The 22937-nt window shown below is 44.4% G+C and overlaps 1 protein-coding gene across 1 annotated transcript in view; it reads right to left on the bottom strand.

Annotated features, from left to right (window-relative positions):
* The window catches only part of COL6A3 (collagen type VI alpha 3 chain), a 270362-nt gene that overhangs the window by 118403 nt on the left and 129022 nt on the right, over nucleotides 1-22937 (bottom strand). Inside the window, exons 13-22 of the mRNA XM_069615983.1 lie at nucleotides 20868-21214; nucleotides 16619-16697; nucleotides 12551-12696; nucleotides 11132-11224; nucleotides 7296-7349; nucleotides 6353-6424; nucleotides 5482-5508; nucleotides 4168-4212; nucleotides 3336-3389; nucleotides 3042-3104 (exon numbers count right to left, since the gene is read on the bottom strand). Coding sequence (XP_069472084.1) covers nucleotides 3042-3104; nucleotides 3336-3389; nucleotides 4168-4212; nucleotides 5482-5508; nucleotides 6353-6424; nucleotides 7296-7349; nucleotides 11132-11224; nucleotides 12551-12696; nucleotides 16619-16697; nucleotides 20868-21214 — 980 coding nt within the window. The remainder of the gene's footprint in view (nucleotides 1-3041; nucleotides 3105-3335; nucleotides 3390-4167; nucleotides 4213-5481; nucleotides 5509-6352; nucleotides 6425-7295; nucleotides 7350-11131; nucleotides 11225-12550; nucleotides 12697-16618; nucleotides 16698-20867; nucleotides 21215-22937) is intronic.

The raw sequence follows: 22937 nt of genomic DNA, 5'->3' as shown, positions 1-22937 counted from the left end.
ACAGTGCATTCCCTTTGGGCTGCTTCTGATCCGATTCATGATATACTGACTTTCCCAAGTTAGCCTGTCCACAAGGTCAGTTTCTATTCCTGTCACTTATTCTGCTGTTCAGGGTATCCCTATGGTGAGTGCTAGCACACAAAACATCAGGTTTTCATTGAAAAATTAGAGCGAACTTGTGATCCCCTGTTTCAAGGTTCAATACATGGACGCGGCGTTGTTTGCCCTGATTTGCACCACCCTGCATCTCAGTGCAGCTGGTTGTCTGCTGATCACCATCTGCCTTGCATAGCCATGCTGTATATGTGTCTGCCACTCCAGTTCCATCAGACATTCATCAGGCGTAAGAGTCACCTCAGAACTTTGATCTCTGGAAGCCCTCCGGCTGATCAAATTGTATGCTTGTCTTGCAAGGACTTCATTACACATGCCCTAACAACAAACAGACCCTCCCAGTCTCCAAAACCACCACTGACGTGGATCCATGCATGGCTTTCTATTGCGTTCAGGATGGATATACAAATCTATCTTTCCTAGGGCCATGACTTGCCTCACGGTTTGAAACCATAATATCTAGGATGAGGGAACTTCCAAAATGTCAAAACTCTTTCTTCTGACAGAAATGCTATTGTACTCGTCATTGGATCCCAGGAACACTGTCTTCTGGAATTGTAATATCTAAAACACTGTCACCTAGTCAATCTAGCAGCCTTAATGCCTTGTTTGTTGCCAGACGTAATTGCTCAAATCAATTTCCCTCTACAGCAAACAGATCAGGCACAGGCGAACTTGAATAGTATGTCTTGTGAGGTGTGCCATGACTAAAAGCCACAGAAAACACCCTTCGCACTGACTTTTTTTTCCAAATGGGATCACCTTGAACCGGTGATGTCTGCGACCTACTGTAAAACAAGGGCCTCTCTTGCACTTGTGGTACTTTGGGGTTTGGAGGCAGGCATCCTTCATATTGATTGTGTTCATGGATCTGCCTTATTGTAGTCATGCAGTTGCATCTTGAAATGTTGCCACTCAGAAAGGCGCCCATACATTCAGATGTTATAAGTTAATTGTTGCTCTAAGATTGATGTCATCTTAGTTTGTGAACGTATGTCAAGTAGAGCATGTGTCCTCTCCATATGTCTGGAACCTCCTCTATTGCTCACTCCTGATCCTATGTTATGTTAGGGATATTAATGTGTGGAGTCAATGTACCCAGGTATGCTGGATGAATGCTGGCCCTCAGTCCTGAGAATAGTCCCCAGTGTCAGATTTTCTTGATATTCCCTAAAATGAAGGAATTTTGGGATGACATCTCCCTTGAATAGCACACACGTCTGTGCCCCAGGGTAGGCTTCAGGTACAATTGGATGTATTGTCAGGATATTTAGCTAGGAAGTCCCAGGGTTGGCTCGCCTCTACAATTTACATTTCTATTTCTCTTGGTTCTCTGTTTGTTCACAGTCTCATTGTGTCCAATTGGAAGAGTTGATGACTTTAGAACGGAGGCAACAGATACAACATATTGCTAGTTCAGTGTGTGATTTATAGTTGGACTCCGATGTGCGGAGCTGTAGTGAGATGTTTGGTAGATTCTAGGGAGCCTTATTGTTATATTGTAATGTTTTAATACATCAAAGGCAACAGGCCACCTATTAGTTCTGCTATTTGGTGTTTAATTGTAAATATTCAAGATTGTAACATTTAATTTATTTGAGTTGAAAGTTGTTTAATAAAATGCAATAATGTATACAATATAATATAGTAAACGAAATACCTGAACGGGGCCTTATTGCACCAAAGGACAGGGGGGAAGGGAGCACAAGGGAATTGGGCGAATGTTATTGGTTGAATACTGAGGCTTTGAGGGCTCTTGGTCAGCTGCAGGGCTGTTCAGCCTGAGCCAATGCTAATTGTTGTGAACATACAGTTCTTGTTTCACAACTTTGCTCTTTGTTGTTTTATTATTATTATTCTTTTTACTGAATACAATCCCCCTGAGATGTGTGCCAAACCCTGCATTTAGTATGTAATAATGTAATTGAACGAAGCATATGCTTCCCTCAGCTACAGTGCTGAGTTTGGGGAAGGAAACATTTTGGATAGAGTCCAAAGGGAACATTAGTAGAGCCTTTTCTACATGCTCAATGTATGTGATGTCTAGCATGTACATGTTGTACACGGGCATGTTGTACACGAGCATGTAAGGGGTAAATTGCCCGGGGACTATTTTACAGAAGAGAAAATTAAGAGGAAATATCCAGGTCTATGAGTTTGACAAGAAGACTGTGTAAGGGTGCTGAGTTACAGAGGGTGAATTAGTAGAGCCCCATGATACAGATGAGTAGATTACCACACATCTCTTTCCCAAAATCCTTATCAAGGTCATACTCCAGGTATTTGGGGGTCTTACTAAAGGGCTTCAAATGGATGCATCAATGTCTCAATAACATGTGTTGTAAGGCCTTTCCCAGAGGTGTAAAACTGTTACTCGCACTGGTTGCATTTGGGCTTTAGGGGTTTACAAGAGTCTTTTTCAAAGGCTGTAGGGTGTTATTCAAAAGTTGTAATTATGGCTTTAAATGTTGAACTAGTTTCTTCTCCTAAAGCTATATGATGCAGTTACCTAAAGGTAGAATGAGTGCATTATGCAAAGATTGTAAAATTGTGTTTTTTAAAGGCTGCAGATTCATTGGTATTTACGTTAAAACTTCAAATCCATCACAGTGAATACCATTTTCAGTGAGTTTTTTAAATTATTCTTTTTTTTTTTTTATTTGGCTTGGTTCAATTGATTTACACTTGTTTTTAATAAAATGTTAACATGTTAACACATTTAATAGAACTACCCAGTTCAACCACCCATCCTTTATTCAATGAAATGTGTCACAATTTGATGAAAACAAATACCATGTTATGGGATTCGCAGTGATCGCATTTGATGTTTTCGACCTATACCAATTCACTCTAGGCTACTTACACATTCAGACAAAACTTGCATGGAATTTCCATTCATCTTTCCATCACCCATGAAGTATACTCACCGAGTCACCTCGGAGACCAGCATCCCCTCGTTCCCCTCTGTCTCCCTTTGCTCCTTTATCGCCCTAAGTAGGGAAACAGAATGCCTAATTATGGTTGGCCAATCAACTATTACCTCCTCCCTCTGAAATGCTATATATTTAGCTCTAAAGCGATGACTTCAGATACATCCACAAATATGACGCGTTCTCTTCTCAGAGAACCAGAGATCTTTAATTTAAGAACGAGTACAAACATGTTCTCATTGCTGAAATGAAACTGGCTGTTTTGATAGGTTTGAAGATAATGCAACTTACCCGTGCACCAGCATCTCCCCTCTCTCCTGAAGGACCTGGTATACCCTTGTCTCCCTGGAAAACAAAAGAATTATGGATATCACACTGGAGAAACTTAATGAAAGGCTCTGGTGAATGCAATATGTGAATAACGTGCATGGCTTTGCATATCTTGCTGCTAAAATTACTGCATTCTTATATGCCTCTGACTTTCAGGAAACAGATCTGATAAACCAAACACAATGAGATATGCGAAACCAACATACAGAAAATAAATTAAATAAGGAAAACCGTAACATCCGGGCTTATGAACACTGTCCAAACACTCTTGCCATTTTTCCCTAAATTTTCATTAATGACTAACCCCTGGAACTTACGAACTTTCTGTAATTAGAAATGCAAGTAAGATTGGCGTTGTACATCTTTGGAGAAAAACTGCTGGGAAAATGCATGTTTTCGACTCAGCTTCACCAGGAGTACATTGCCCAAATGAGACCACTTCTGCCTGTGGGTGGTCATTTTAAACTGGCCCTAGCTACAACAATGTTTCAAGATCTGCATAAAAAACATTCAAAATATACAAAAGATACAATTTCCAGGACTAGGGCCAAGAAGAAAAATCAAATCACTTTATTGTTCTGAACTACTTTACTGAAAAGGAACATGTTTCCCATGCTTTCGCCCAACATGTGGCCAAACTAAGTTATGTTGTGCCAATGGATTTGGAACTATATTAAAATTAGTGCATTGAGTGATGTGAAGCATGAAAGACCCGAATCCAATGTGCACAGTTATTCATCCAAATCACATGAGCTGCTTCCCTGTTAAAAAAAAAAAAGTAGGGCAGACTTACATCTTCACCATCGATGCCATCAAGACCGAGCTCTCCCAATTCACCCTGAGAAAAAGGGAGAAAGACAATGAACAATTTTGAAATACACAATACTCTTGCTGTGCTTTGGCTTTACGTTAGGCAATGTTAGGACCATGAATATCCATGGACAGCTGCGCTATTATCGGACACTTTTGATAAGTATTCTGTTAGCTGTGGAGGCTCTGAAGGTTTACGGGTGACCCCTGGAGGACCAGAACAGGATGATGGCGCTAAATGACCAGAACCTCATGTGAGACTATATTCCACCAGAATATCCTGTTAGATGGTTTGTGTCGACTACATGATTGGTGAATATGTCACCATATAATTCCTAGGTCTACATGTTGGGTAATAGGTGACCAGGACATCATGACACTGTTATAAGACAATGGATATTGTAGACGATCGTGCAAGGCCTTGGAAACATGGACAGCCATGGCTGAAAAGGAAACAAATGTAGACCATGAGTGGCCAGAACATCATTGATGACAATGCACAACGAGGATACAATAGTACACCACGGGTGACTGAAACACCATGGAAAACAGTGTGTGACCATATTAGTATTATATTCCATGCGTTCCCATGATCCAATCATATACCATATGTGACCAACATGCTCTGATGTACAATAATTAACTAAAACACCATGGATGACCAGAGGTGGCCAGGATACTACAATGGAGCATGGGAGAAAAGTAAGAACATCATGGAGGATCATGAGTTGCTAGGATAATATGGTAGATCATGGGTGACCAGTATACTATTGTAGATATAACAATAGATGTACTTCGTAGCAGGCCAAGGGTGACCAGTATATCTACGGGTGTTCATGGCAGACCAGCATATTGTGGTCCCAGAGTGACTAGTACTCTTCGACCTTAGTAAGCACAGTAGGAAGTTATATTATTGGAAAATCCGAAAGCATCAGGGATTTATTATGGTCTCCCTACTAGGAGAGGACATTATCAAGTGGTTAGAGTAGCAGTCATTTAGTGAGATGAGAGTGAGTACAACCTTTGACTGATATCTGTTGCTCAGTAATACAAGGTTTTTTTCTAGCCTGGAAAACAGATTAGTGATTGAGGATCAACCGAGGATTGATAGCTTGCCTTGATTAGTGTCCCAGTGGTATGTAGGATACAGAAGAAGAATGTATAATGCTAAAGTAGTTCTCATTGTATTGTCACCAGTGGGATTGGTTTGGCCTGGTTTGCAAGAGTTTCTTTGTAATCGTGTCACCAATTATAATTATGCCATCCTGTGCTGCTTGTTAAAAAATTGCATACATACCTCTTCTCCAGAAAATCCCCTTGTGCCCTAGAAACAGAAACAAAAGTATGTCAATAGGTTTCCAAGACAAATCTCTTCACTGCATAGGGAAGACTTGGTCAAGCACAACAAATAGTGGTGCCTGATGAGTTATGGCACCGTGTGTGAAATGGAAACAATATTTCTAAAAGTGTGTTGCATCCAAAGGAAGTGTCTTCTGCACCCTTTTCCTTGATCTCCATCCAAGCTACAGTCGTTGACTCCCCCAGTAGATGCAGTGACCTTCTACAGGTGGCGACTAGTGTGGGCGTTTATGCTGAGTGATGTGATGTCCTGCAACAGCTCTAGGGCCCAGGGTGGACGCATTTCTCAATCACTTGATTACCTTTGTCAAAGGCCCCTTCCCTTTCTGCCTGCAAGGGCTGATATATTGCTGTTTCCTCCAAGACAACGCATTCCACTGCTCCTGTGTCAATTCATTCATTTCCAAGTGCTCAAGCGATATGCCTCCCCACCTGGCACACGCGTCCAGCTCACCCACAAGTGCACTGCTTTTGATTCTACAACACGGCTCATCACCGATTCTCTCTCTTTCATCAGCAACTTAATCAAGTTAGCCTGACAACTCTGTGACTGCGCTTGCGCTCACTGTATATATGCCCTGAGAGCCCATAGTGTTGCTACAGCGAAACATAGTGGCCAGTGCCTTATCCTAGCCCCTCACAGTTTGGGTGGAAGTGACCACATACATTCTACTATGCGGTAATTTGAAAATTGCTACACACTAGAATTTACTTATGTAACAGCAACACGAGCATTTATCTACAAAAACACCACAGTGTTTGTTTAAAACATGCATTCTGGATGTTATGGGTGATACAAACTGTCGTACCTTGGTTCCTCGTTGACCAGGACATCCTTGGAATCCCTGTGTTCCAGTAACTCCTGGCGGTCCACGTTCACCCTATAGAGATGAGAGGAAGGTCACTATTGGATGTATGCTACACACAGACTCTGCACCTTTGCTGGGCACTTAACACATCAGCATGAAACAGCAGTCCTTTGCATTGCTTTTGTATGTATCATGCTTCCCACTGAGTTGGTCGTCTTCAACAATCTCAGTGTACGACTCACATGCATGGCCCTTCTGTGGGTTGTAGTAACTGCTGTGCACAAGGCGGTGTGCAACAACGGGTAATTCTTCTAGAGGCTACAATAACAGGAGGTTAAGCACCAAGTATCGAGGAAGGGATGTGAAGGCTGCATTTCTCACTAACTGGTGTGAAGTTTGTGCAATGAAATAGGCCAGATCCGTTCCCCAGGTGCAGCAGATAAGCGCATGCTCAGACTCTGCCTAAAGTATCCCCGGGTTTGCAATAAAGGAGCAGCACGTCTTCTATGGGATGTAGGTGACGCAATAGCCACTGTGGCAGGGGGGATTCAAGCATCACTACAGGCTCAGCCCCTTCTCCAATAAAGGTCACGGACGTTGCTTTAGAGTCTTCATTGGCTAGAAGATAGGCCAGTTGGACTGTTTGGCCTTGTGCAGGACTGCCCTCAGTAGTCACATAGTCCTCAGTAACTGGCTTTCCTTCACTACTCAGCAAAGAAAGGCGGTATCTGCTCTAATGGAGCAGGCTGTGGAATATGGAGAGCGGCGCCTGATCACATTTGGTGGATAGCATGCAAGAGAGGAGAGATGGGCAATTAAAATCAAAGCAATCCATGTTCAGAATAAAGGGGCAGAAATGTGCCTTGTGCCAGCACTGCCTTACACTAAGAGGCAACAAACAATATAGGCAAGAAGACACGGAATATCAATCAAAGATACTTACAGCTCCACCTTCTTCTCCTGGGAATCCTCTATGCCCCTTCTCACCTGGACCACCCTAGAAAACATCAGAGAAAGTTAATACGGTATCGCTAAGGCAGCAGTCAAAGTGTCAGTCAAACTGTCCATCAAGCCATCTCCTGACAGACAGGTATTCAGCGCAGACTTGCCCAGGATGCAGCTACTTGTTCTGCACAATGCCTTAGCAACACACTCCCTCAGCTTCCTGGGCATCTGCAGTGTATCACATTTTCTCGGTACTTGAAGGAATCGGTATGAGTGCTGAGATCTGGAAATTGTTTATATTACATGGGACTGGTAATTAATATCATGAGTGTGTGGATGTTACAGCAACATGTGATGATGCTCTACTTGACAGTTCAACCAAGGGTTACATGAGACTGTGGGAACGTCACTTAGGCACCAGAGGTAGTTAAATGCGGGTCCTTCAGAGGCTTTCTCCCCTCCTTGCCTGTTGACGTACGCTGACCCAGAGCCGCTGTTTGTAGGGAAACGAGTCTTTGAATGAGAGGTCAGAGAGTCATAGGGGCCCCACCCCACGAGCCACAGACTCCATAAATGATATGATAGGTTATTTATAACGCGCTTAATACCCAGAGGTTTCTAAGAGTGGACCGCGCTTAATACCCAGAGGTTTCTAAGAGTGGACCCGGGGATCGAACCTGTGTGGCTCTGTGTCCTCTTGCTTCCAAGGCGAGCACGTTGCCCCTGACATATCCTCCCTCCCCATGAATGAGGTGTTGTAGGGATACATCATGCCAGTTATGCCTCACCTGCTGATGACATTTTGAAATCTCCAGAGGTGAAGTTGCAGAGTTACTGAGAATGTAAACGCTTTACAAGTCATACAAGGGAAGGGGGGGGGGGGGGAAAGAATCCCAATGAACCATGAACCAATCAGCAGTGCTCAACGGGGAACGGCCACAGGTGATTCAAGTGACCACATCCGGGAAGCCTTTACCATGAGGAGCAACATATAAAAGGGGGCCCCCTTAACCAGCATTGAGGAAGTTACAACAGCAGTAAACGGAGCATAGTTGTGCAGAGGATGCAGATAGAGTGAGATTGTAGAGGAGGAAAAGAAAGGAGCACATAGGAAATCGGCATTTACAAAGGGAAAGAACTATGAGGAGGAGAATAGTAAAGGTGAGAGGGAGCCACTCTGGGTGCAGCAGGGAAATAATCAGGCTGAGGAGAGGAAAGTTGCATCGGAGGGTTTGAAGCTGTAGGAGGGAAAGACCTGGAAGGAGGAGAACTAGAGTTGAAGTTGCAGGGGGGAGAGATAGGAAGTGGAACAAGACGGGAGAGGGAGGAGGCAGAAAAGAACTAGGAGGAAGAAAGATGGTGCATGAATTATGAATAATCAGAGAGGTTGGAGGTGGAAAATGGGAGGATGCAAATTGAGAGCAAGGGGAGGAAGATCCTGCCAGGGAGAGCCTGGGAGCAGAGCCACTGGGAGGAGTTAGGACAAAGAAGCACGAGAGAAAGAAAGAGAAAGAGAGGTGAAAAAGAAAGACACCGGCTATGGGACACCTTTCAGTCCTGGACATGACAGGGAGGTAACGTTGCCTGTGGCCTCTGGCCTATAGGGAGTTTTAGCACAGATCCTCGCAAAATCCATAAGAAAGGAGAGCACTTGCGATGAACAGGTCTTACTGTGGGCTACATACCTGGACCCAAAGAGACAGTAAATCTTTGAACTTACATACACCACCACTGGCTTGTAATTGTGACAGCTATCACTGCAGTCTAAGAATTCATCTATCACAGGTAGGGAAGAAATAGACTATCAACAGCTGAACCCAAATGCAGAACTGTTCACCGTATTTCAAGCACAGAAGTGACCAAAATCGAAAATCGAAATTTGATCGAAAACATGAAAAGAAGGGGACTGGAACACTTTGAACTTCCTGGAACTGTGAGTGAATGTTTGTGAACCACCCATGGTGATACACCCTTGAACGCAAGCGCTTATAGATTAGGGAGCATGGACTCAGGACCATGGTTTAACAATAGACTGGGGGGGGGGGGGCGTATCCCTCTGACCATTGCAGTGTTATGTTGAGTAATAGCCCTAGTGGGTTATAGCTGCTTCCTGATAGATCAAATAGGCCTCACCACAAACCATTCGCTTTGTTCGTATGCAGTTGTTTCCCTGTTGTTTTTTTTTGTGGAGTCTTCCATTAATCCCCAGTCTTGTGACAAGAAGCAGAAGCCAACTACCTACAAGACTAGCCAACTTCAAGTATTGGAGGTGAATTGGTGAGCATCTTTGGTCTGCAGACTCAAGTAGCAGCAGCAATGTGCCGTCAGCCGGTTAAATACACAGGGGTAGAATACTGAAGTCACCCCATTGGGCGAAGGCCTTCTATACCACTACATGCAATGAGAATGTTCATGTGTTGTTCACCCCCCCACCACCTCAAATCAACAATGAAATAGAAACACTGATTACAGAGCTGTTCTGTCGCTACCCCTCAAGTCAACCGACACTGTGATAAGTGCCTCGAAGAGGTAACGGATTAATCCTGGTGAATAAAAGCAGTCACTGTGAGCTTTCCATGCACCAAACAACTCCAGGCTTTAATTGTTTAGTCTATTATAGAAAATTGATGGAGCACAAGCCAGACTAAGGATGTTATTTATTAAGACTTTAATCAGAGCTACGTCCAGATTAAATCTACTAGCTCCTGTTGCCTATAAAAACGTCTCTTCGCTTGGACAGTGAAGTGCCTGTTTGGCACATTCCAGTGCTGCACATGGCCTTTTGTTGAAGGTCTAAATGGAGTAATACAATCGGCATTGCTTTTTATGATTACCTGCAGCTCAGAACCAGCAGTGACCAAGAAGAAATAGGAACTAGTGCACTTCAGACTCGCACACCATTTCAATAGCACCACTATCGCTGCCTCTGCATTGTGCCCAGCATATCATTAAGAGATGAAAAGTGCAATAGCAGGTGTCCAGACAAAAGGATGGCCTTTTGAATTAGTCCCAATGTGCCCTCAACTCACTATGCAGGGTCCACAGGATTCAGCATATGCACAGTCAGACATCAGGCAAGCGTGTTGCATTTGAAGAAACCAGAGGCCCGTTAGAATTCCAGTGAGGTCTGAATGTTTCACCATACATTCTTCACACATGAGACCACACATACGTTCCTGTGGAAAGCTGTGTGGGTGTCACAGTTGTCCCCTTTTGTGGTGAAACACATTGATGGAAGCTAGACGTTTGACAAGCACTTCAGTGTGTGATAGCCTCTGACTAAAATTGATCAGACAAGAATGCGAGTGGTTCCCCACTTCCCCAAACCCGCTGTAATTCTTCTTTTCATAAGAAACCCCTTAGCGTGTAAGTCTGAGTTCTGCTGGCACTCTCACCCTGTGGTCATCAGTGCTGGTAGCACTTTCATCAGCTGACCATGCGTCCTGGCAATGCCCTGAGGCAGTGACCATGCGTCCTGGCAATGCCCTGAGGCAGTGACCATGCGTCCTGGCAATGCCCTGAGGCAGTGACCATAAGTCCTGGTGGCACTGCTAGTGAAGAGTCAGCATTTCCATGTGCTGCTGAGCTGCTCTCACCTCTGGAAGTAAGGACACCTTGTCGCCCTAGCACTCTCATGTGACTACTTGAAAGCAGTAGGCTTCCTATTGAACTCTGCACTGTGCTATGGAACAGGGGCATTCTTTGAACTTCTGAAGGAGACTAAACCTAAAATGCCTGTCTTTGGGTGTCGCCCCAGAATCTTGGCTGCGCTCTTTGTGCCGCATGTTATGCTCCATAGCATGCGGCACTTCAGGTCAATCAGGAAGCACTTACCTTTGGCCCAATGACTCCCAAGCCCCCACTGTCTCCTCTCTGTCCGGAACACTTGCATGCCACGCCACAGCACGCCTTCTCAGCGACCTTAACCTACGGAACAACACAGCAAAGATTGTATTATGATGCACCTCCAAAACATTGACCCAATGTCTTCCATGATCGCTAGCATTTATACCTGGAAAGATACATCTTGTGATGGTGAACTGGGTTAATAGTATTGGAATATTCTTACATTAGCCTTCCATCCTTAAGCTTCTATTCTGCAGCTGCTTCAAAATGTGGGGACAATTTAAGTTGTTGTCACACCTGTGATGGAGTGGCATGAAATAATATTCCCCTTGCCTTATGTTTTATAATAGTTTTGTGATAGTTCTGATCCTTGACAAAAGATTACACTCATTTTACAATTTCAGTAAAGGAGAGAAATCTATGAGGTTGTAGAGTTGTTCATAGATAGGAAAGTAAAACAATATAGGGGGTTAAGTAAAGTGTTCCTCCAACAGTTTAGAGCAGTGGTGTGCCATCTTTGGCTCTCAAACGTTTTTGACTAGTACCGCGATTGGACATATTAAGCAAAGTCAATGGTGAGGGATCCTGGGAGTCGTAGTTCAAAACATCTGGGGATTGCAGACCCATAGTTTAGGAGGATGTAAATATAAATCTACATAGCATGAATCTCCTTTGCCACTTTTCTCAGACTTTACACAATGCTCATCATGCCTTACTAATTTGTGGTAAAACCGGCACAGCTGCCGCCGGAGTCGTTTTTTTACCGTCACCCGGCAATGGGCAATTACCGGGGCATTCCGGCCCGGCTGGACCCAGTAATTGCCCATTGTCGGGTGCCGGTAACAATGACTCCCCATTCCCATTGAGCCCCAAAGGGCTCAATGGGAATGGGGAGGTTGGATGCGTCGGCACCATTCGCGAATGGCACCGGTGCATCCGACATGGTCGGCTCGCGGGTGCTGTTCTGTCCACCAGGTCAGACCTGGCGGGCTGACAGGCACCCGCGAGCAGACTCGTAGTTTGATGGTCTTGTAACAATGGAGCAGGTAGCTTACTGCACCATTGTTACCGGACCGGCAAACTTGTAATGAGGCCCCATGTCATACGAGGCAAACTTTAAATATTTTATCTTTGAACCTCATTAAATGTCTCATCTTTAATCCCTGCCATTGATCTATTCCATTCTGACCACCCCAAATGTGTAATATTTAAATCTGCCTAGTATGTATTGTTTTATTTATTTGTTGCTTTTTGGCTAACACCCTAATAATTCCTTATGACGGACTGACTAACTTTAAACACCACAGTCTTTATCTTCTAATTCAAAAGCTTTTAGATGACAGACTTCCTTATTGATGCCCAGTAATTCCCTTTGAAATTCCCAATGGAGCAGCCAGCCAGTCTCACCAGTTCCTCTGCGATCTCGAAGTCTAGCTCCAGGAAGTTGAGCTTCAGAGGCCGGGTGTAGGTGAAACCACGGCCGAACTCCAGCTGCATGATCTCATCAAACTTCTGCACTCCTTCCAGGCCCACCATCAGCATGGCCCTCACACCTGCAGCGGGAAAGAATGGAGAGCATTGCTACAGCAGTCAGGCGAGACTAAAGAGGCAGCTAGGCCAACCCCCAATCCAGCCAGCAGTCCTCCTGCATGGTGCAAGACTTTGGTAACGCTTCGGGAAGCTTCCTTGATTCTCCTCCCGGTACCCTGGATGAACAGAGGGTCGGTGGACAAGTACCAAGCACACCTAAATGCCACAAAGGAGAAATCATGTGGAAGGTACATCCGAATATAATTTTTATGTGCAGTCAAAACTTTAGCATGAGACAAATATTAACACTCAGCAAGGGGAAATATAAAGAAGTTATAAGGGACATTCGGGAACAAGACTTCCAAACCACTAGGACATAATGGTAGAAAATGTGTTAGAATGAGCCCCAAAATAGTCTATGGAAAAAAACACACCTAACCTTAAAGTCTTAATCCCAGTCAATTGACAAGAAATGGAAAATGCATGCTGGACCCCTGCATTCTGGCGGTATTAGCATAATTGACCTAAAAACATTTGAACTAAAACATTTGATTGATTTTTGTAACCTTTTTTCAGTCAAATCTAATTAAATATGTACATGGGGGTGGGTAAGGGTATAGGTTAGGTTGAGGGGAAGTGGGGGTTCTTCCTCTGCAATTTAGACCGAAAAAAAGGTAAAGTAGATTAGATCAAATGTGATTAGGTCAAATGTTTTAGGTCAAATAGACCCAAACCCATTCTGGCAGATGTAGTCTACAGCAGTGGTCTGTCCAAGGTGCTGAAATAGTTTTCAATGAATGTCTACAGAGGAGACTTCCCTGGGAGATGAACATGGATCGCAAGGAATGTGAAAGAAGGAGCGATCCATGATAACACGGCCAAATGTAGGACTCATCTGACCAAACCGTACCCCTTGGGCAGGGAAAGTATGAGAGGGTTGGTCCACAGAGACTATTGGCTTTCAGAAAACAAACAATGTCTGAACATAGATTGTTCAGCAGGAGCATACCTAGGGTGCTATGTGGCTAGTGGAACCAGGTACAGTCAAGGAGGGCAATCTATGATGGCTCACAGTCTCCAATTAAGATAAATCAGCCTCTTATAATCAAACTGTAAAACGAGGGTTAGGTTGCTGCGAAAGAGGGGGTTTCTTGTTGCATAATGCTGTTTAAAGCAAAGTGTGGGCTGAGGACCCCGCAATTTAGAAACAAGTGAGTTGGCAACAAGCGCGCCAATCATTGACCTTTATCATCCATAAACCAGGCTGAAATGTGAAGGAGGCTTGCTGCCGTGATCTCTCCCTGAAAGCTCAACTCCCAGCAGGTGGCACTCAGTGCCAACCGGCAGCAGCGCACGGGTGGCCCACGGTTAGGTAGTTTTCCCTCCAGTGCCCACAAGTCGGTCATCACAGTTGCTGTGAGCAGCAATCATGAACACTAAGGAAGGCTAATGCCGCCCTGCCCAATTCTGTGTTGCACGGGCATAGTGGGCACGCTTTGATGAGTGGTGATCTTGAAACTACCTTGAGGGTGAGCCTAGATAGCTGGGCCAGCTCAATTCAGTTTTGGCTTTCACAGATGGTATTTATTTACTAGGAATTTTGTATCATGCACCATGCAGGAAAAAAGATGAATGCATTTGGGGTCTGTAACTGTAAAGTAGTTCTACCAGCACAAGCACCTATGAGTAGGCAGAAGAAAACTCTTGGGGACATTCAAAGAGCCCTATCGCCAAATTGGTAGAAGAGTTTCCACCAGGACACCCTCTTATGGGACTGAAAATCAGTCTCAACCAGGAACCGTGTTTGGTGTCCAAACTCAAACTCAGAGATGACTTGGGCCAAGTCAGTATGATATTGGGCACAGGGACAAGGACTTTCCAGAAAGAAGGAAGCTTGATATCAAACTTTCCAATACAAATGGGTGCATTCTGGAAACATTTCTCATTGAAGATCCCAAATGCATTCTGGTACCCAAAGCGACACACCTGGTTGCCCATAAAGTAATAAAATGTCCCCCGACAGACTGCACATGGAGATACAGACAAGTAAGAAAGAATTTCTCTGGCCTCCAGGCGACAAAAGGGTGGCAGTCAGGGGCACTTAGGGCGGGTGCTTCCCATGTTGTTCATTGTCCCTCAGGGGCAGCAATAGTCATGCACATACCATTTGCTGAGGCTGGCTGTCTCCAGCCAGATTCTGCTCACAGGTTAGGGCAGGTCAAACGACTAATACACAAGCAGGCATGAAAGGAAATGACAGCTCCCAGAGAATGGCCTCTACACACACGCACACACAAACAAAGAAAACAAATTCACATTTGGAGTGGTGGATTTTAAGATTGACAATGGGCTGCTGAGTGCAGCAGTTCATAGGTTCATTAGCTGGCCCAAACAACCAGAATTAATCTGTCCAAGGAGTGATCTACTCTTAGTGGAGGTGATACCTTTCTTTCCTACTGTGGTCCAGCTTCTTCGATGCCACAAGGTCGAGTTCTAAAGCCAGCCATAGAACAGAGTCCATCTTGGTCGGCTTAGCAGAGGATGTGTAAGCGGGCATGGTGTGTTGTTTTTAACATGACTGATTATGAAGGGTTTTTAGTCAGTCTTCAGTTCTGGTGGGGTTTCTGGAGGCTCGCTATGTCTCTCAGATACGTCCCGTGTCCTGTAGAGTCCAGCAGGAATCTGATTGTGCCCCTCCATTTGTCAATGTGCAAGTCTGGACATCGCGAAACCTCATTAGTATATACGGTCTGCAGAGTCATAAGAATGCAAAGTCTGGTTGAAGCCAGCAATGGGTATTGCATATAGAAATGTGCTATACGCTAAGCATACCAGCAAAAAGGAGAGACACCCGGGAATAAAAGACTACAAAGTTAATGTTGAAGATCTAGTCCTAACCCGGACTCATACGCGCTCCTTTGTTGGTTGCGTAAAGCTATACGCTAAGGGCCATTAGAGTCTAATTTGGAAATCTCAGCTTGTAAAGAACGCTGCTTCTCGAATGCTGTAGAGGGTCTCCTGCTTGCTTTGAGCATCTCACACTCTTTTGGCGCATCCTGCCCAGACCTGTGGCAGCTTTCTCTGTGACATACTGTTAGCCATTCTAGTCTAGAGCGTTTCCAAGGAAATGGGGCACCATATTTTGGAAACCATGTGCACTTGCATAGCAGGCACATTTCCAGGCACGATGTTGCTGTGAGGCCACTCCTTCTGGGCTGAAGCTCCAGATGATTGGGAGGTGTTGCCCCCGACTACTGACATTGTCCCTTTTCCATACTCATTTTAAGACCCATCTTTTCATGTGTTTATTTCGTCTTCATGTTAGATTTAATTCTAATTTGTTGTGCTATTCTTAGAAACATTGTACATTTCTCTGTTGTTTCCTCAAGAAAGGATGCTGTAACACTTGAATTAATACAGCTGAAGCTGATGTTACATCCCCCAAGAGGGAACTAATGTCCGACTCAGGATAATTTAGGATCTTAAAGGTGATGGATCGCCCCAAGGGGAAAGAAACACCCCCAGAGAGAATGATCATCTCCCAATGGTAAGCGGGCTTCCCTTCATTAACTGAGTTTCCTTCCATAGTTAGCCAACCTTTCCTCTGAGCTCAGGCTTCTGCAAAGTTTTACTCTTCAGATATTTTGGGCTACTAATCTCATCAGAAGTCGCCAGTATAGAGGAGGGATCACGGGAGTCACACTCATACTCCAAAACATCTGGGGAGCTGCAGGTTGAATAGTGCAACCAAGCTCCCCAGAAAACAGCTTCCACCAAGCTTTCCCCTGAGATGACTGAGGTTTCCTCAAAGGATTCCTGCCAAAGGTTGAGGATGAATGTGTGCTAGCAGTAAATGTCAGGTTCACGAAGAAGTCACACATAGTTTGAATAGTCACAGAGTAAGAAATGAGTGTGAGACATAATAGACCTGTGTTTGCAACATACCTCCATTTTGTAGCGCAGCAGACGCGGCCTGTAACTGCGGTAGTGCTTCGTCCACACCATCGGTTAGATGAATCACAACCTGTTGGAGGAAAATGGAAATTGTATGAGAAAAGATGAACCTTTCATGGATGTGTTGGTCACGTGTTAAGAGGTGAACCCAGGATTTGAGAGCAGTCTGCACTTTAGACACTCACCACATCATCATCTGTGGCTTTAAAGAGCTTAAATCATTCTCTGTTTTATAGACAAAGTCCACACGTCACATAAAAAAGAAAATTGACACATTTATGAAATCTTATGTTAAGCATAAAATGTATGAGTGTAGATTTATTTACCCCATCCATGCCTACAAGCATCAGAATGCAATGCTATGTGAACCTAAAAAGATCTTCTCTATGTTTTGCAATTGTACTTTGAAGATTCCAACACAAATTACAAAAACATTGTTTTAACAAGGTTGCCTACATAAGTCATTGTTTGACACCGATCTGCAGCTTGTTATGATGAATGGTGAATGGTGTGACGAAAACGTAAAGTTCCACGAAATAGTGTTTGTGTGTCAAACCATCAGACACCTTGGAAATAAAGGGGGTATATTTCCTGACTCTGTTTAATTGTCTTGAAAGAAGGCACCCATGTGATAGTAATCTGGAGGTGTGTGGCGGGGACGGGGGGACATCTTTCCCACACAAATGTGCCAGCCCAGAATGCATCACCCGTTGCTCCGTCTTTTTGGAGGGGCTTCTCACATACGGTGATCTATGCCCGCTCACTGGTGCATCTGCTGTCGTCCATCTTAAGAGCTCCCCATTTAAATGCGCTGCAGATAACAATACGATACATTCAAATGTTATGTGCATGGCCCCAACCTATTCTGTGCGGGACATCCCCACCATCCTTCTAGGATTGTGAAGATTGTGCAGGCCCTTGCTGGGGGTAGAGGCAGAAAGTCAGGCAGGGGTTGCCCACCCCAGCCAGGCAAGAATTGCTTTTGATTCATTTTTTCTAGGGCACAGGGTCAGGACTCTGCCAATTAGTTTCCAGACATTGGCTTGAAATTCAAGTCTAGATTGAGGCAGACACTTTGCCCTCACCCACAGGCCTTTTATGCCCTCCTCTCCGTGAGGTGGCATGGAACACATGGATTGACAGTTTTTGGAGCTTTTGGCAAATGCATGGCCAGTGCAATGCTTGAGAGGCCTGTGCAGAGGCTCAGGGGTTCATTCTCACAGGGGCTACAATGCTTACCTTCACTTCCATCACTGACGGTGTCGTCATGAGGAGGATGTCCAGGAAACACAGTGTCCTGGACATTGAGTAGGGCCTCTTTCTGCGGTTTGTTACATATTTTGTCATGTTTCTTTATTAGTAGCACATTTAAATGGGAAGCTGTTTATTAGTGGTGGATGGTAGCAGACAGTAGTGAATGGTGAACGGATTATTGGAGTGACCATTGTCTTTGACAAGATCCCTTAATAAATGTTGGGCAATAAGACCTCTGATGAGCGCTTTTGCATCTGAACTCCCCCACACATATTTAGTAAACTATCAAATCCATGCCTTCCTCTTAGACAACGCATCTGAATCACAAAACAAACTCTCCTTTCCAAACTGTCCACTTTATTTGCATGATATCTGTCTTTTAGACACGCAAAACATCATCTTCTGCAGGACAGAGCCTCACAAATGCGACAAACGGCCATGAGCAGCAAACAGTGTGAGGCGTTTGAACTATACTGACAGACTGTGTGAGGAGCTCACGCACAGTGACATACAAAGTGTGGTGCTTATAACACACTGATAGACAGCATGAGGAGCTCAGAAGCATTGACGGACAGTGTGGGGTGCTCGCAGAACATAGATTGACAGCCCGGAGAACGGTCACATAGAGACAAAGCCTATGACACTGGGATCAAGAGTAGGGGGAACTCGAGTCACATGCGCAGACCCTAGGGGCCATGACCTGAAAGTCTGATGAGTTTGGTGAATGCAAATGCACACCAGGGCGAGGGCGAACTCGGGGCACGTGCACCGCTTACGTTAGGACGTTGCTCGCATGGGCAGACTACTGAGGAGATCAGGGAGCACCAACAGTCAGTGCGGGGAGATATCAGCAAATACAGGAAACACGCTCTCTGGGGAAACCGTGCAGAATGCACGAGCAACATCCGGCTCATCGTCAGAATGTCCGAGGAGTCCTGCGCCTGCGCAAAGGCTGCCTGAGGTGTTTGGGACTCTAGGCAATCAGCGCAAGGAGTTTGGGGTGGTGAGGCCGACTGTGAGGGGCGTGGGGTAGAGTGGTAGATGGTAACTAGAGGGGTTCTTATTTGCACAGTGGGACTGATTACCAGTGGGGGGGGGACCTCTGCTATGTGCAGAGGTGAGTGGACTGCTGCTGCTTTACACACCTAGCAGTGTAGAGGGTTGAATGAGGAACAATGTCGGGGTGCGCCAAGGCAGAATACCCACAATTGCTTTGTAGCACGTTATATACAATATTTGTTATAATCATGTAACATTAACATGCATGTAATGTGGCATATGTTTGAAATTAATGTACTGTGTATGATACATATGTGATTTGGTCCTCTACAAAGTAACCATATAAATTGTGCATAATATTTCACGGATCATCTATTTTCATAGCTCACATTCAGTCGAGTGTATTGATAAGCACAATTACAGCTTTTATTGCATAATCCCTTAATTTAGGATACCATTTTTGAAATTTTAATACATTTCAAATTGGAACACAAATACAAAGAAACACACATCCTTAAATCTTTTCACATATGTGAAGTGTATAGTATTTTAGATGTATTGTATAGAGGGTCAGACTGGGCCATAAAATTGTCTCGGGCACCAATCAAAATGTGGCACACCGTTGCAAATGGCAATTCATTCCTTTTGTGACACAGTTTGAATAGCACCCAAGGGAGAGTTTTTTGATAAAATGTGATGCAAATTGTGCAATTTAAAGAATATCTATTCAGCAAAACTGGTCAAATCTATTAGCTGCATCATGAAGTAACTCCTCAAACTGGCAAACACTGGCCAGAAAAGTGCCCCACTTTGACCAAAGAAACAGTCCCCCACCAGCATTTTGCGTTTTTGGTTCAGCCATGGGCCTATTGCCCTATAGGCCAGTCCGTGCCTTATTGTATATGACATATTTTGTGTATTATAATAAGGCAGATGCAGCAGCACTGACCGCAGATTTATATCAAGCTAAAGCCAACTTTATTGCCAAAAATATCAAACTCCGGACCTATGGAGTACCACACTTGTGCAACACAGTTCTGTGGCTTTGGCACATGTTGGCAGGAAAATACAGCACTGCCATATTTTATGTTCAACATGCATCTTTCAGAGTTGCTACAACCACATGGAATGTGGTGCAGACTCCCTGCTTGCGCCACTTTTATGATTCACAAAGATGTGGTGCATGTTAAGAAAGCACAGTGAAAAATACCAGCTAGAACCGGGCCTAGCATGGGGAGTTGGGAGTATATATTATATAAAATCATGGTCCGAAACTGAAGGGAGCTGGGAGCTATTTAACTCCTGCTTGTAGCCTATAAGAGCCTGGTTAACATGATAACAACAGCAAATAGGAGCTACTTTTGACTCCCAGGCCAACTGATGCAGAACAAACACATCTATGTGAATTTACCTGTATATTTCGGACAATTTAAAAATACAGGTTAGTACACATCTGTACAACATTTAAAGCACAAGGGGTCATAAATACTGTCCAACATGTTATGTTTGCATCTTATGTGGAAGTTAGATTTGCAGGATGCTGTGCACCAGTTCCTTGTTCCCCATTGGTTGCTCTGAGTCACGAGTTAGTGCTGCATAACTAGGAGCGGCTTTTAGCTCCTGATTTTGCAATCTTAATTATGACCCACCCATAGTGGCATAAAATATCTTGGGCTTGCCTAGAGGACTTTAGCCTCCCAAACCTTCCAATCAATCAATTAAGTCACTTAAGACCAGGTTTCCATAGGTGGCTCACCTAACAGGGCAACGTACACACAGGGCCTGATTCCCAGAAGCCTTTTATAATGGCGCAATCCCATTGGAAAATTCTCTGTGAATCAGCGCCCAAAGTGGACTCTTAGTAGCTGCACCTGTACCAATTCCCCCTGCACATATCTGACATTATTAGTTAGTTGCAGCTGACCCTGGTATAGCCCTTTACGCTGTGAGCAGAGCAGGTCCCCGAGTCCCTTCTCTGCTGCCTCACCTTCACGCTGTCGTCGGCACCACCAGTTTTAAATTTGTTGAGGTACGTCTGCAGGGTCCGGGCGGTCAGGGTGAATGGGCCTCGGCTGCTCAGCCTGGTGAACTTTTCAAACAGCTCTGGTCTGTACTCCGAGAAATCAAACGCTTCCACAGGCCCGGTGGCGCTCTGCGCGACGATGGCCACGCGCACAGACGGCGCCTGCGCGGAGGAGCAGCTGATCCTCCCCATTTTGGAAATGTGTTCGAGGATGTGCTGCACGTTTTGCTCAAGCCCCTTCTGGACTGCGAAGATGTCCTGCCCAGCCACGCTGGACACATCGAACCCGATGATCACTTCCAGGTTACAAGCTGCAGAGAGAAATGAAAACAGTACAAGTCATAAGAAACTGTTTACTTTAGAGAAGCAAGGCTTTCTTTGATTAAGTGTCACTTCCTGGACTTGTGATGTGTTTAGACACCCTGACCAGTCATTGCTTACTAAGTCGTTTGTTCTGTCCTGCATTGTGTTTCTTCCATTCTAGCTGTATTTGAGATAAATCTGATGTCACCGAGATGGCCGCTGCAGACCTAAATCCTTAATGTTGTGAACATATTACTTGCATCAGCATTGTGTTAACAATTTGTGCTTTCATAAAACATAATTCCTAGCACTGCTGGAATTGTGATTCGGTTTCAGTGTGTCTCTGTCTACATTGTTGCCAGATGTTTGCCCCTGTGCACAAGGTAGCCATCTAGTCAAATTATCTTTAGTTTTTTACGAAAGACATGTTTAGGGTATTTTCTTTTACTCATTTATTTTTGTGAACATGATCTGATAAATCAATGGGCCTTTGAAAGCTAATGGATTGCACAACCTTAGCATAAGGTGTTAAAACTTTGATACATTTTTTATATACATTTTTTCTATTTTCAGTTATCACAAATGAAAGTGTACACAAAAAGGGATTCAGTATGTCATACTGGAATATGTCCCACTGTCCCGTTCCCAACCACCTCCATCCAACCCCTCCCACCCCAATTGTTAGTTCCCATCTCAGTTGCCATACCTTCTACTCATGTCTCTTTCATCCAGGGTAACAACCCGCCCTGAATGAAATCTACGTAAACCCTCCCCATGCTGTCCTAGCCACTTCCCACATATATTTTAATGTTTGTGGGGCATCCTCTCAACTCATATACCCTTTCCTCCAGTGCGCAGCAGTTCTCCTTTCCTTTCCTCCACGCTGAGATGGTCAGGGTGTCCGATTCACACCACACTTGGCAGTTATCGCCCTTTTTGCCACCATCAAGGCTGTTGAGAGGAAACATTCTTCTTTTGTTGTGATATCACACCCTCCCCATAAGTGTAGTAGTGCCAGTTCTGGGCACTTGGATTGGGAGTCCCATTACCCTTGACATTGTGTTTAAAACTTTTCCCCAAAAGGATTATATTTTAGGGCATTCCCGGGTCGTGTGTAGATAGGTCCCTAATGCAGTGGTACATCGAAGGCACTTTGAGTCAGTTGATCTCCACATCCCGCGTAAGCCCTTGCTGCTGTAACAAACTCTGTGTAGTATTTAGTATTGGGTTAAGTGTATCCTGCTAGATATTTTAGCTTCTCTAGGTGTCAACTGGGACTCTATCCAGTCTTTCTCCTCCAGCGTACCCAGGCCTGTCTTCCAATTACTTATGAGTTTGATCCGGGGTGGAGGTGTGTGATTAATAATGACTTTATAGAGGGTGGGTATTGCTTTCTCCTTTATTTTGTCTGTCGTCAGGTTTATCTTCAGTGGTGTTTGGGAATGTCCCTTCTTTCTCTGCCTCAGGAGATCATTGCATGTCTCAAGCGTATATATGAGTAATGTTCTTTGATAGTTAGATTATATTTATCGACCAAGTGTCTGAAGGGTGCTATCTCCCTCTGTTGGATAATATCCTTTACTTTATTGATGCCTTTGACCACCCATTGGGGCTTATTGCCTAGTTTTCTTATATCAGATATCTCGGGGCTCTCCCACAGTGGCGATTCTGATGTAACTTTGACTCCCCATCCTGTGTCACTTCCCTTGTTATTGCAATTATTTGTTGTCC

The sequence above is a fragment of the Ambystoma mexicanum genome, chromosome 9, assembly GCF_040938575.1.
Source record: "Ambystoma mexicanum isolate Mex_15411 chromosome 9, UKY_AmexF1_1, whole genome shotgun sequence".
Classification (NCBI taxonomy): Eukaryota; Metazoa; Chordata; class Amphibia; order Caudata; family Ambystomatidae; genus Ambystoma; species Ambystoma mexicanum.
Note: the sequence above shows the minus strand (reverse complement) of the source record. Positions and strands in the feature narration are given on the sequence as shown.